This window comes from Quercus robur, chromosome 1, assembly GCF_932294415.1.
Source record: "Quercus robur chromosome 1, dhQueRobu3.1, whole genome shotgun sequence".
NCBI classification, from domain to species: domain Eukaryota; kingdom Viridiplantae; phylum Streptophyta; class Magnoliopsida; order Fagales; family Fagaceae; genus Quercus; species Quercus robur.
The window spans coordinates 48,297,249-48,313,070 of record NC_065534.1 but is presented as its reverse complement, the minus strand read 5'-3'; the positions used below and the strand labels follow the sequence as shown (position 1 = coordinate 48,313,070).

General features: G+C 32.2%; 1 protein-coding gene across 5 annotated transcripts in view; it reads left to right on the top strand.

Annotated features, from left to right (window-relative positions):
- Positions 1 to 8,933: 8,933 nt before the first annotated feature.
- LOC126690866 (uncharacterized) overlaps positions 8,934 to 15,822 on the top strand; it is a 29,549-nt gene continuing 22,660 nt past the window's right edge. For 3 of the 5 annotated variants that reach the window (XR_007644764.1, XM_050385994.1, XM_050385989.1), the window contains exons 1-6: positions 8,934 to 9,478; positions 10,841 to 10,931; positions 11,089 to 11,176; positions 11,474 to 11,543; positions 12,097 to 12,166; positions 14,602 to 14,671. Coding sequence is in view for 4 of the 5 variants with exons in the window: in XM_050385994.1 (XP_050241951.1) it covers positions 9,336 to 9,478; positions 10,841 to 10,931; positions 11,089 to 11,176; positions 11,474 to 11,543; positions 12,097 to 12,166; positions 14,602 to 14,671 (532 nt within the window). In the remaining variant the exon portion in view is untranslated. Of the gene's footprint in view, positions 9,479 to 10,145; positions 10,407 to 10,840; positions 10,932 to 11,088; positions 11,177 to 11,473; positions 11,544 to 12,096; positions 12,167 to 12,303; positions 13,809 to 14,601; positions 14,672 to 15,822 lie in introns of those variants that run through there. The other 2 variants (XM_050386010.1, XM_050386002.1) reach the window with 2 other exon arrangements.

Genomic DNA, 15,822 nt, shown 5'->3' with positions numbered 1-15,822 from the left:
AATTAAAATAAAAAAACAAACAACCAAAATTATTTTCTTTCCAACAAAAAAATTTACTTTCTTTTAATTAAAAAGAATTTTTTTTTCCAAATTTTTTTTTTTCAAAAGAACATATTCTTTTTTTGATGAACTCAGAAGAACATATTCATGTTCTTTATGTTGTTTCCCGTATATGATTCATATTCTTACCAAACACAAAAAACACAAACTCAAATTTAAACATTACCACAAGATCACAAACATAAACACAAACACAAAGAACACAATAACAAACATAAACCAATTAAAAAGAGTAATTAAAAATTTTTCTTCTTTTTCTTTTCATTATTTTCGGAAGAACAAAGTTACATGTTCTTCATGTTCTTCGGGAAAGAACATGAAGGTTGCCCAGAAAATTAAACATGCAAAAATTCACATGCAAAAATTCATTCAAAATCCCTTTCCTCCACTGAATCCTCCAACAAATCAAACCCATAAACCCAGAAAAATAATAAATTCCACATGAAAAAAACAAACCCAGAAATTTAAAGTAAACACAGCAGCAACCTGAAACCACCAAACCCAATCAAATCTCATCTGCCCCTCTTTTCACTCTCATCCACTTCTCTTTTTTCTCTCTAGACCATTCCCCTAAATCAAATCTCTCTATCTCTCTCTCTCTCTCCAAACCCAATCACTCTCTCTCTCTGTGGTGAGACCCAAATTCCCAATTGATCCGCAAATGCCACCTCTGAACAACAAATCGATGATGATGAACAGCAGGCCAGGAAGAATCGGCGGCGACTCCGACGAATCAGAGACGCCATCGAACAATCTTTGGGTCGGTAACCTAGCCAGCGACGTTGCGGACTCAGATCTCATGGATCTCTTTGTCCAGTACGGTGCGCTCGATAGCGTCACCTCTTACTCTTCTCGCAGCTACGCTTTCGTCTTCTTCAAGCGAATCGAAGTCGCTAAGGCCGCCAAGGATACCTTACAAGATGTCGATCTCCATGGCCACCCTATCAAGAGTGAATCGGACTCCGAGGCAGGGACTAGATCGGGTGGGGCCGAGGTGGAGGAGGAGGAGTCAGGTTCAAAGATCGGGCGCCAGGAGCCAGGGTCAAGCTCGTCCTTGGACTTGTGAGGTGAGTGGGACTCAGAGCCGAACTCGTCCCACTCGGACGAGTCATGGGGAGTGGTGGGATCGGGGGGCGAGTCGTCGGAGGAGGATGAAGTGGCGTCTTTGAGATCGTTTTGAGAGAGAATGAAGACGAAAGGGCGAGCAGTAAGTGAGAGAGGGTAGAGATAGAGTATGAGGTTTTGGTTGCTGGGTTTCTATTCTTTTGTTGGGTTTCATGTTCTTTGATTCGGTGGGTTTCTATTCTTTCTACAGTAACATGAAATTGAGTAATTAATTATTTTTTTTAATTTTGGTATTTAAAAAATGTCAAATAATTTTTTTAATAATATTTTAATACTCACGTCAACCACGTCCAGTTTCCCCGTTAGTTTGGTGACGGAATAGTGCTTCAAGGACTAAAACGGAAAGCGTAAATTGGTTTTAGGGACTAAAAATGGAAAAAATAAAATATAGGGACTAAAATGGAAAAAGGTCAAAATGTAAGGACTAAAAGTGCATTTACGCCTAGCAATAAAAGAGTAGTTCGATATGGAAAACACTAGTCAGAAAAAAAACATAAACTGCTAAACACTTGGTGTGTGATTCCCATAGGGAATAATAACACTAACCTCAAAGAGGCAACATTGGCTCCAAAGAGCAAACGATAATGTTGCATAATGCTGGCTCCAAAGAGCAAACGATAACATTACTTCGGTCGAAGGCCAACACTTAACCCTGTGTTGGCAAAGGTTGCAAATTGTCTAGCTGATCATTTGAAAATATTCTTACTTTATTACAATATTGTCAATACCAATCATATATCATATAATGAATACTTTCACAAAATATAGTTTTGAGTCATTTTTAACATATACAGTTTCAAAGTAACATATAAAATTCAAGCATGTATAAAGCATTGACAATGGTATAAGTTTTTGAAACTTCACTTTTGCAAATATGTATATATATAATTATATTTTTACCAAAGAATATATATAAATATACACGTCTTGAGAGACGTCATGTTCTGAAATCCACTTACCTCTAGTTGCTAAACCAAGCTTCACTTCAATTGTTCGGAACAATGTCAACTAGACCTAATTAAGGATCAAATAACCCAAAAGGGCAAGTTTCGAATAACCCAAAAAATCCTTTTATAAAACTTTTCCTTAGCCACTGTGAAGATTTCACTATATTAAATCTAACATAGCTTTCTAATAAATATCATGTCTATACTATATTTTATATAATTATAGTGTAATCCCTACTACAATCTGCTATACATATATACTATTGAACACCACCTATGGATGTCTATATAGGCGTAACTTATAAAGAATGGTGATACTACTCCGCATACATACATACATACATACATATATATATATATATATATATATATATATATTAGGATCTATTTCAAAATCAATAAACTATTGTATGTTCATATAGATACTTCCATTATAATCTATTTTCCCTTGAATATATCAATATAATTTCTAAGACTTCCATGTGACTATGAGATGACGAATCCTAAGTCAAAGATGCGTTTAATGATTCCAATAAAGCACTTATAGTTAGATGTTTACCTTAGTACAATATGAACTTGCTGGTTGCTCTAGTAGTACCATGTTGTTCTATTCTTTTCAATGTAGAGAAACCCTAATTCCTTGCTCCTAAACCTTTACACGCTAAGCATTGACTTCTTCTTCTTCTTCTCTCTCTCTCTCTTTTTTTTTTTTTTTTTTTTGGAATCTTCTAGTCTCTCTCTACCTTTTACGTGGTTGACTTAAAAAGACCCAGTATATATACCTATAAAATAACACTCCAATTTAGTCTAGAAAGACCAATCCCACTCCAAATAGTACTCTTAAATAAATTCAGCTTTACACAATAACTACCTTTCCTACTTGGGCTAGAGTTTAAGACCCACTAAAACTTAAATAAGCTTCCAAGACTTTAATTCCCAATTAAACTCAAATTAAGATTGTTTAGATAGCCTAGAACTCTAAAGGATTCCAATAACACTTGAACTCCTAATTCAAATAGGTTTTAATCTCTTATCATTTCCCTTAACCAATAAGGAGACTAAAAGTTAAATATGAATAATCCACAAAATAACTCTCCACGTTACATCTTCTTTTATTTATTTTCTTTGTAGATATCATAATATAAAATAATATCACCTTCAAAATAAATTAAATAATTCATCAATTTCACTCTAGAAGCAATTAAATTAAATTTAAGTGAGGCGGGTGTTACACGCTCCTTCAAAGAGACAGCTAGCATTGGTATATCAGCCTCCTCTCTTATCAGCCACATCATCAGTCTTTTTCTAATTTCTAGCCCGATATTTGTGCGGTTGTTTGGAGGCCTTTCCAAACTTTGTTTTCTTCGAATTTTATATGTATGGAAAGCTTGGGATGTCTAGTTTTCAATGGTGCTGGCCTTGTTCAATTTGGAGCTACGGTTGTTGAGATATTATGCTCGGAAGGAAGGTGACGCAAAGCTAAAAAATTCTGGACATTGTTTCTTGAAAAATTCATATCTTCCAACTCGAAGCAGATATCATTGAACCCTTTTGGTGAAAAATAGCTAAGACCTTTTTCTTCCAGACAGTCCATCCCGTTCATTCCAGTTTTTGCCCAATCAGTACAGTTTATTTGCGTAAAATTGGGTAAAAAACTGCTAGTTTTCCTGAAAAATATAGTGAAGATTTTATTAGGGTTTCGATATTATTGTGATATCTCATCCGTTTTAACTCCGATTTTGGCCCGTAAACTATCATTCGAAAAAAAATATGCCCTACGAGACGGTCCAAAACTCAACATGATCCAACGGTCATATATAAAAGTCACTTTTTTTATTGTACCCGGTTAGGGTTTTGGTCAGTTTTTCTGTAAACTGGATTTTTCAAATGTTGTGACTTCTTGATTCACCATTCAAGCATGTTGTATTTATTTATTTTTCCCTTTTTGGTTTTGAAGTTCATGATTTTGCACCTTTAATATTTTATTTTTATTTTTTGGTCTTTGTTTTGATGCGTGAATCAGGGCCAGACAAAATACGATATCGATAAATGCTCCTTCTTTGTTTATTATTTATTGGCACAATAAATATTAGACAAAGAATTAGATAGAGTATTTTGTTCCTCAAGATTCTAGCATAAAAAAAAAAAAAAAAAAAAAATCTATTTTTTCTAATTTTTTGGCTGAAAGGTCAACAATGTTTGTTAACAATAAAGACATGGAGGATTGATAATGTTAAGAGCCAAGAGGTAGGTTTTTAAAGTAAAGGCTTACTAAATCCTCAAATGGACATTGGACCTAAACTCACTCATAAAAAGAAGGGGAAAAAAAAAGTAGGAAGAACACTTTACAAGAAAATATTGCTGTAAAGCTTTCCCCCGACTGAAAAATCAATGGCTGTAATTACAGAGAAATCATTCATAAACTAGATGTATTCATGAACATAACAATGATTTCGGGTGGCATGTCAAAATCTCTCATTGTCCAACTGGTTACCAATCACCATGCAATTTTTAAGGTCGGAAATTCTAGCCAATTAATCAATGTCCTTTAGCAGCTTATTCCTTCTTTAATCTATTAATTAATATTTTTTTTCTTGGACTCTAGCTAGGAAGCAAGTGGATTTAAAATTTTGGGGAACTAATTGGCGGTTGGAATAATTAGATGGTACTCCACAATCATTAATTTAACAATCCTTTCGAACAAACAAAGATGAACCTAACTGGTGACGAATTGAATAATAGTTAACCCCACAAGGTTGTTTTTAGTCATTTAACGTATAATTATTATTATTATTATTTTTTGAGAAACAAACACACACACAAGGGAGAGTGAAAGATGTTCTAACACAAAAGTACACCACAACTCCACTCAAAAGCCATAGTAACTTTTAAAAGAAGGTGGAGTAAGTTATACTACACACAACACATTCTCTTAAACAATGTGGGACAATTACTCATTCTTTTTTGAGAAACAAACATATATACACACAAGGAAGAGGGAAATGGGTTCTAATACAAATGCATACCACAACTCCACTCAAAAGTCATGGTAACTTTTAAGGGAGGATGGGACAAGTTATACTACACACAACACACTCTCTTAAGTAATGTGAGACAATTGCCCCTTTTTTTTTAAGAAATAAACACACACACGCATAAAAGGGAGAGAGAAAGGGATTCTAACAAAAAGGCACGCCACAATTCTACTCAAAAACCATGGTAACTTTTAAGGGAGGGTAGGGCAAGTTATACTACACATAACATACTCTCTTAAACAATGTAGGACAATTACACTTTTTTTTTTTTTTTTTTTATGAAACAAACACACACATACACACAAGAGAGAGGAAAAGTGGTTCTAACACAAAGGCACACTATAACTCTACTCAAAAGCCATGGTAACTTTTAAGGGAGGATGTGACAAGTTATACTACACACAACACACTCTCTTAAGTAATGTGAAACAATTACCCTTTTTTTTTTTTTTTTGAGAAGTAAACACACACACACACAAGAGAGGGGAAAAAGGGTTTTTACATAAAAACACACCATAATTCCACTAAAAAGTCATAGTAAGAAACCAAACGTATTATTAGAAATAAAGTAGATATTCTTATTAAAAAAAAAAAGCAATAAAGTAGATCTTAAATTCAATACATGATTATTTTATCCATTATGATGATAACTTCTTAATCGGTGAGAGTTCTTATTTATTGTACAAGTGGTTTAGACATTTTTTTTTTTTTACTATAACCATTAGGAATGGACCAGGATTTCGAGTTAGAAGGGGCCGGAGTATAAGAAAAAAGAAATTATGAAATTTCAAATAAGCATCTATTTAGTATTAACAAACTATCAACAAAAACAAATACACAAAATCATTGTTTCATAATCTATATCTATATTTATATTAATAGAAAAAACTTAGAGAAAATCTAATTAGATTCTACAATTGAATTCTAATTTTGCGTCATGTGTTCTAAATTATTTATTTTTAGAGAGTTTTATTTATTAATTTTGGAGTTAAATGTGGGACTACATCATAAATATTTATCCAAGTGAGTTATTGAGTACAAAAACCAAAGAGTCTAGAATTAATGAACCGTAAAAAAAAAGTGCTTCACAATATCAAAAATTAATATATATATATATATATATATATATATATGGACAATTTACATTTTGTACCTAATAATATTCTTACAATAATTTTTAAAGAGTTAACAAAATATAAGAATGACTATCAATAGTATTTAAATTACATATGTAGGAATTATACTATACATCTTAATATATATATATATATATATATATATATTTTTTAAGTATATCCATGTATATACAAGGAGTTACAAGCTAGTATATATTAAAAGCCAAAGCTTAGAGAAAACCAATTAAATTTCAATTGGATTCTCAATTTTGCGTGATATGTCTCATCTAATTTTTAATTTTTATGCCAAGTCAATTATTGACTGTAAAAATCGAAGAGCTCAAATCCAATTAGATTCTAAATTGGATTTCAATTGGAGTCCAATTTTGCGTCCCACTAATTTTTTAATATTTTTGGCAAGTGAATTATTGAGAAACCATTACATATTTTAGAAATGTATGGTTTAAAAAAGGTGTAAGCTAATACCATGTATAATTTAGACATCTTCTCAAGAAAATGTATAGTTTGAATCGTGTAATTGTGATTGTTTTTAATTGTATCCGTGCATATGCATGGGGTTACACACTAATACATTATAATACAATTATCTATTAATAAAGATAAAGACACAAAATATCATTGTTTCTTACTACATTAGAGCATCTGTTTGAGCCCATGCATATATTTCTGTTTATTTTAGCATAATAACATTTTTATTTTATATACTTTCCTTTTAAAATACCTTACATTAAATTATTTATTTTAAACTACACTTCATCAGAATATTAGTTCCTTATCATTTATTATTATTATCTCAAATCATCTCTCTCTTCCTCAACCAAAAACCAATGTCCTCAATTTAAATAATTTCTAAAACATTCATTTGCATAGCTACAATAATTTTGTAAAATTTTCCAATCAACCCCAAAATACACCCACGTTAGTCTTTGTATTATTGTACAAAAATACATGTGCTATAGTAATTGTGTAAATTTGCAAAAATATATTTGAGTTACAGAATTATGTAAATTTACATAGTTAATATAATACAAATGTATTTTTGCACAATGATACATAAATTTATGAATGTGTATTTTAGGGTTGATTGGATAAATTTGGAGTTTAGGGTTGATTGGATAAATTTGGAGCCTTACGCGGTAAAATTGTAGAGGAAGGGACCAAATATAAAATTGTAAAGAAAATACCTCTCTCTCTCTCTCTCTCTCTCTCTCTGTATATATATATATATATATATATATATATATATATATATATATATATTTATATTAAAAAAAATATCTTGGGACTAGGCGTGCCCGGGCCTTCCGTCCCTAATAATTGGACTGTTACCCTTCTCATATATAAAAATAATTAAAAAAAAACTATAATTTAACCCCATATTATTTTTTAAGCCCAATAATCCAAATATAAGTAATTACAAACCAACACTTACAAGAAGTAGAGAATATTCTACTTACAACACTTACAATACTTACAATTATTTGCAATCCTTAATCCTTGATTAAAGTTTTACTTGGATCATAATATTCTACTTTATCATTAATATAACCCAAAACAACTTTAATATATTCCACTTTAACATTAGTATAACTTGACCCAAACAACTTAATTTAAATTTTGTCGTAAATGTTATAGTATTAGTTTACATATATGAGAAGTTTGTCAATAGAAAAAAAAAAGTTTACATATATGAGACTACTATATTATATCACAGCTAAATTATTATTTTCTTTTTTCAAAATGGTAGCTAAGAGAGAGAATCAATTAGAAAGCTAATTAGTTTTTTTTTTTTAATATATATATATATATATATATATCAAAATTTTAGAGAATTTTAATCTATGACATTTGCTTTTGATAATTGTTCTTTATCATTAAATTAAGACATCATTTAATTTTTAGTTAGTTGACTTAAATATAACATTTATTTTTAAAGAGGTCTAGATAGTTACATTCTTAAAAAAAAAAAAAAAAATTATACTAAACTAAATTCTTATATGTTTTCAAATTACTATTCTATCAAACACAATCATCCAAATAAGACAACGATAAGTGGTGGATGGGATTTATTATTTTGTGTAACTCTTATGCAACGTTACTTTCAAATAATAATGTGAAGTTTTGTTTTAGCTGTATGTACCTCCAGAAGTAGGAAAATTATTGTATACTCAGGGGTACTGTAAATGCGTAATTTCTTCTTTCATATAAATTGTGGATCTTACTATGAATTTAATTAGTGGAATCCACAATTATGTGAGGGGAAGAAATATGCATTTATGATACTATGAGAGTATTGTATAATGGACAAAACTTAGGTACAATACTTTAAGTGCTTTTTTTAGATTTCCTTTTTAAAAATTTAGTCATGTAGTTACTTAACTAAAAATTATACTTCATTTTCATGAAAAAAAAATCACATAATAGAATTTAAAAAAAAAAAATTTAAAAAATAGTACCTAATAAATATTGTACCTAAGTCTTGCTCTGGTATAATTACTCCCGGAAGTACGAGTTGAGAGTAATCCTTACAACTAATGATTTATCCACCAAACCCCAAAACGGATAATATAAAATAAAATTATAAATATCTCATCTCATCTCATCTCATCAAATCAAATACGCAACAGTTTAGCAATACTGCCATGAGCATAAAGTTAAGGGCACTGTATCAACATTCAACAGCTCTATAAAAAAAGTTTAGGGAAATTCCCAAAAAATGACCCAAAAGTTATAGTCATCACATCCAAACACCATGGTCATTTTCGCCCAAGTACAAAAGAATTGGAATTTACACAAAGGCAAGCAAAGAGGTTTCTTTAGCGTGAGAACGAAGTCAACCAGGAAGACGTTGTTAATAGAGTGTTGTACTTCAAAAGTTGGTAGTAGTGGTAGTGGGTCTTTCTTTTCTTTCTCTTCAAAGTTCAAACCAGTAAAACCTTTTTAATTTTTGGTTAAGAAATTTGTAAAACTACTTGAGCTTTGAGTTTCTGGGAAATAATTAAATTATTAGATTAAGATTAAAATTAAAATTAATGTTGATCTCGAGAAGAAGAAGGGTGATGAGCTGGAGGAGAGTAGGGAAGTCTGTTCAAGCGTTAGTGGCACATGCTTTGCTCTTCTCTTTCACTCTCTTGCTCTCTCTTAAGCTTCAGCGTGCCCTGCCTTATTCTTGGTGGTTCGTATTTTTTTCCCTTCTTCTTTGCTTTTTCTATGTTAGCAAAAACATGTTACTATTGGTATTGCTTTCAATCTGGGTGCTGACAAAGTGGGATAAGAAAATTTTTATTAGAATCCATTTGGGTTCTCAAAGATTGTTTTTTTTTTGGCCTTCATGGGTTGGTTCAATCTCTGTATATATGAGGAGGGAATTGCTTATAAATGTTGTGAAATTGATTGAAACACTTGTGGTTGTGTGTAAAAATGTAAGTCTGTTTGTTTGTTTTTGTATTAGTTGCATGCACTGACTTTATAGATTCTGATTTCTGATTTCTGATTTCTCTGAAATTTGTTTTATTTAGTTTTGTATGGTTGGATTTTCTTATCCTTGTGGTTTTAATTCAAATTCTTCTATCTAGGCAGTATTTCGATATAACTGGAATCATTATTTGCTTAAATATTGTGGGAAATGCGATCAAAATTGGCAGTCAGTGAAGTTTAATGTACTTGCAGTTAAGGAAATTATTATGATAAAACTTACAGAAGGGTGGAAAAGTAAAGAAAGAAAAATAAGACTTAAAAAGGGTATGATGAGAATGTTATCATTTTCTTGCTACTTATTTTATTATTATTTGTTTTTGTAAAAAAAAAAAAAAAAAAAAAAAAAAAACTTTTTCTGTACAATTCACACACATATGGAAGAATGATTTACTTCACATCTGAGAACCATGATGTGGACTCATATAGAGCTCTGATTCTTCCAAGTTCAAAGATCTCACCAATTAGTGCACGTTGATCTGGAAGTGCTGCTTAACCAAGTTTTGACAGGAGTAGTGCAAAACCATGATAGACATAATTTAAAACTGGAATTTTGAGTTTCAAATGCAGGTGTGAATCCCTGCAAGTTGCTTTGAATACTAGCCAAGGAGAGATTATTCATATTCATAGTAAGGGATTTTTCTGATAGTATTCCCTTGCTATTCTTTGGCTAAATTATCTAGCAATTTCAATAGGTAATTACAAACTGAGCAATGTGCTATTAAATATAAATTTGTGTTGAGCACGTGTATGTTCATGTCAAACAATTCAAATAAGTGTACTATCTGTCCATTTCCTGCTGTCTAGAGGGGAAAATTTGGTCTCATTCCATGCATGACAGCTGCAAATTACTAAATGTATCATTGCTTATAATCATATTGAGGGTCTATGTTTAAGCATTAACAGCCTTTAAAAAAAAAAAAAAAAAAAAAAAAAAAATTATTGGTTAGGTTTGGTGGATGTTCTTGCAATATCCTGCATGTGGGCTGGCAATAAGAAATAGTATTATTATTAATTGTTTATATGTTATTAAGTGGTTTTTGCTTTTGTTCTTATTCTGCAGGACTGTATTTGCCCCTCTGTGGCTCTTTCATGCTGTTGTAGCACGAGGCAGGTTTTCCTTGCCTGCTCCTTCACTGCCTCATGATCGCCGTGTATGAGATACTATCTACAACTGTTTTTTTTTTTTTTTTGGTGGATATATCATCTTTATTGAGATCAATTTACTATAATAATCTTGTGCAAATCTGAAATTTGGTAGTATAATTAATTATAGTGACAGAAAATTAAACCCTTCTTTCTCATGGACAGTGGGCACCTTGTCATGCCATCATGGCAACACCATTGCTTGTTGCTTTTGAACTTCTGCTTTGTATACATCTTGAGAGCAGCAGTTATGGTAAGCAAGATCCGTCATGACATAATCATCTATAAATGCTGTTGGGGCTAGCAATTTTATGTTCTAATGGTAATTAAATATGTGAGTTAACTTTGATAGATAGAAAAAACAAATTAAATGCTTGAATTGATTATGACACTCATCTGTTCGGCTTTTAAATGTTAATTAATTAACATGTTGATGCACTTCCCTAAATGTCTACATGAACCTAAACAGTTTAGGGTTCTTGTTATCATCATTTCTCAATTGTTCAGACCTTATCAATTAATGTTCTTGGCAAACTTGAATATGTTGCAGTTGTAAACTTGAAGATTGTCTTTCTGCCCCTGTTGACATTTGAAATAGCAATTCTGATTGATAATATCAGGTAAGGAGCATTTTTTTAAAGATGTTAAGCTGATGCCTCAACATTCATTTTATGTAATAATGGTGCAATTCACTCTACAAGAAATTCTGGAACAGAATCCTGATTAACTCCGCAGACACAACCATAGCTACTGCCACAGGGTAAATGATATATTTACGGGAAGGAGTGATTACCCAACACTTCCATTGAGGAATTCATGCATTTCGTCAACTCTTGCCCTTCCTTATGGTCCAACTACTCACCAAAGTACATTTTCCATGTCTTCCCTTTCTGTTATCAAGCCTTAATCCTGGTCCTTTTTTTTTTTTTTTTGGTGATTACACTTTCACACAGTACGTCTTCAAACCATGACCTTACCCTTCCCTTTGCTCTTACAAGGGGAGGAAGTCCCATTTGAGCTAGAGTCCATTGGTCTTAAACTCTAGTGTAAGAATTTTATTGCTTAATTTAAATTTAAAAGGTTATGTTAATATGTTTATTCAATTTTTAATTCATTTCGTAAATTGTTGATAAGCAAAATAACCCTGAGTAATTGGTTTGTCTTTTAATATAGGATGTGTAGGGCTTTAATGCCTGGAGATGAAGAAAGCATGAGTGACGAAGCCATATGGGAGACCCTTCCTGTACGTTCTGTAATTATTTTCTCAATTAAAGAATTTTTTTGATGATATTTTTTACTGTAATTTGCCTGGATGATCACTTATGTAGGTGACAATGCTTAGGCCTGCAGAATTCCATCATTTCTGATTATCCCATTAAAAATTCTGCATTTTGGTTAAGCCATAGATAACATATATAGTAGCTGTCTAACCAAGCTTGCAAACTATTGACTTAGCCCTTTGCCTTTCAATCTTGTAATTGCACGGTTAAAATGATAGAACATGTTTGCTAGAGGACCATGATAGCCCTCATAAATTGGAACAATCTTGCACACGTCTCTCTTATGTACTTTATTAATTAATAGATCCTTGTAGGCATTTGCAATGGATGTGCTTGTGCTTCAATTTTTGCAAGTTTCAAAATAAAATTGCAAGGGATGGAGTGATAAGATGACATAGATCTAGTTAGAGGTGTGCATACCTTCCCTGCTGGTGCCTCATAAGTCTAACTTGCATCTCCTTCTCTCTCTCTGAAGGTTGGTAGTTTTATTCCACATTATGGGATACTTATTCCACCATCAACCCCTCCACTCGGGGATTAGATAATCCTGTTATAGCAGGATTATAATCCACGTCATACATTCTGTCCTGTCTGATGCATAGTATTGGAATCCAAATTGGATTGTCTTTATACTATTGATGGTGCAACCATTGCATGGCTAGAGAAAAAAAATACCCTCTTTGGAAGCATAAGATTAAGGCAAAGCTCAAGAAGGGGGTGGTTAATAAAGTTATTAATATTTTTTTTTGTTTTTTGTTTTTTTGTTTTTCTAGATTCAAGGGTATTTATGTACTTTTGTAACTGTTGGTCCTAGGTCTTACTTTGAGTTTTATTTTATTAATAGATAAGTTTTATTTATTTTATAAGCTTTTATGTGTCTCTTTTGGTCCAATTCAATTAGAGGTTTGTTTACTAGTTAAATTAGGAATCCTATTAATACTGGTACAAGAAAAAGTCCTTAAATATTTGTGCTCAATGTCAAATAATAGATAGAGTTGAGTATTTGGTTGTGAAAGGCATGAGTGCCATAGTGTGATCTTTCTCATCCTTATCTCCTTTATACTCTTGTTTCTTTATCTCTTTCTTGGGTATTGTTCACAAATACTATTCATACAGCCTATGAACACCCTTTGATTCCTAAATCACTATCCAAAATTTTCTAGAAATGTTTGCTTCAAATTCTTGCCCTCTTTCCCTATCTGGATTTTTTTTCTTCAAAATAACACTAAAACTCAAACAATTTCATTAGTTAGCATGTTTTAAAAACTATTTAGCAAAATAACATCTCGAGTGTATGGGACTCGATTTTGTTGTGCTAAATCGAGTATAAAGAACTCGAGTACCATGGAACTCGAGCTTCAAAGACTCGACTTCCAAGAAACCCAAACAAAAACACAAAGAAGAAGAACAAACCAGAAGACGAAGAAGAAACCCAAACAGAAACACGAAGAAACAACAAGCCATAAAGAAGGAACAAACTGGAGAGATCAAACCCAAACAGAAACCACGAAGAAGGTGTCCACAAACCCAGATCTCGCTAACCCAAACCGTAGGCAGCGACGGCCGAAGGTTCCAGAGGCAGTGGCAGCGAAGCTCAAAGCGAAGGTTTGCCGAATTCCTTCATTTTCTTATCTGGGTCTTTGGGTTTGATGATGTTTCGTTGTTTTTCTTGTTAAGTCTTTGGTTTGATGATGTTTTCCTCTTTGGGTTTGTTGGAAATTGAGTCTTAAAGACTCGAGTTCCATGGAAAACGAGTTTATTACACTCGATTTAGCACAACAAAATCGAGTCTCTCGTACTCGAGATGTTAGTTTGCTAAACAGTTTTGAAAATGTGCTAACTAATGAAATTGTTTGAGTTTTAATGTTATTTTGAAAAAAAATCCTTCCCTATCTTATCAAACTGTAGTTAAATTAGAGCCCTAAACCTTTCTTGTATGACTAAATAATTTCTTGTAGACAGATTTCCCCAATATGTCCTATGTCACTTTTCCATTGTTTTTCCCCATGCGCCAAACAATGCCCTTGATACACATGTAAAACATACAAGTATATGTTTTCTGGATTTCTTGTTGGGACTACTTGAAGTATCTGTCAACTGCAACAATTTCTTAATTGTTATGATCTGGACAAATGGGAAAAAGAGATGTTTTGTGATAAGAAAAAAATTTATATTACAAAAGAGGGAAAACACAATTATTTAAATTTTAAAGCCATCTTTTCCTAATAACTTTCAATATTGTGTGATATTTGGACAAGGTATTATCATGCAACTGCAAGTGACAATAATGATGAGAATTGTTTTGCTTATTTTGATAATGTGAAAGTTATAATTTTGGAAATTTTGTGTTCTTATTCCTAGTAGTTTTGATACTATATTATCAATCTTTGGTTTCTAGCACTTCTGGGTTGCAATTTCTATGGTCTTCTTTATTGCCGCAACAACATTCACTCTTCTAAAGATATGTGGTAAGTTTGTCAATTTCTTAATTACAATGATTATAAATTGTATATTTTCTGAATCTTGATTATGCTACTAATCTCTCTACTTGAATCTTTTTGTTCTTTTGTATTGTAGTTTACCTATATAGGCATTCGGTTTGGTGTTATGACAAACTGACCCTGTTTTAAAGTTCTAAAGAAACCATCTTCTTTGCAAATTTTATTGTGGTGTTTTTTTCCATGTTTGTCTTCTTTCTTCTTTTCAATGGTTAATAATCAGAGTAAATTACATAAACCACCCCAAGGTTTGGTGTAATTACATTTGTTGTATACACGATTTTCGGCAAATGACACATCCTTCCTAATTTTGAAAATAATTAATACTCCGCCCTTCCGACCCCTTCCTGGTTGAACAAAGCTAGAAGTCGACTCAAAGTAATAGTCCTAGAGAGAGAGAGAGTGAAATCTTAAATGGGTGCTCAATCCGTTGCTGTGAGAGAGGAACACATCCCAAAGGTGAAACTGTGAAGTATAAAAATAATAACTCACCTAGAAAATAATTTAATTCAAACCAAAAGAACCCTAAAAAAAAAGTCAAATCATTCACAAAACAATACTTTAACATTTAAGCATAGCAAAACTGTGAAATATCAGACTTAGAACTCACCTAATCAATAAATCATCTTTGATTCTGTATCAATACAATCCCAAGACCAAAAGAGAGGTCTCAAATTAAGGGTTTCACAACTCAACTCGAGCACCACTGTGGAGTGTTGGCATGAAGTTATTGATGTAGGGTTACCAGATTTTTCAGTGTTGGGGTTGTGTGGTTGTGGCTTGGGCTTTGGTTTTTTTGGGTATAGGATGTTTGGTGGGTTTGTGATTTTTGTTTGACTTGCTGGCACCTTGCAAAACCAACAACTGTGGGAGGTGGAGAAGATGAGGGTTGAAATAGAAAAGAAAGGGGGATGGGCAGGTGGTGGTAAGAGAGGTGGAAGTGCCGGTTTGGCTAAAAAAATATTCTTTTTTTGGGCATATTCCTTTGAAAGGGAGTATTGTGTGACCATTGTTAATACTAGTTGATTGACATAGGGGGTCAAGGGGCTAGATTGTTAATTATTTCTGAAACTAAGAAAGGTATTGTTGTTTATTGAAAATTGGGTATAGGCATATAGCAT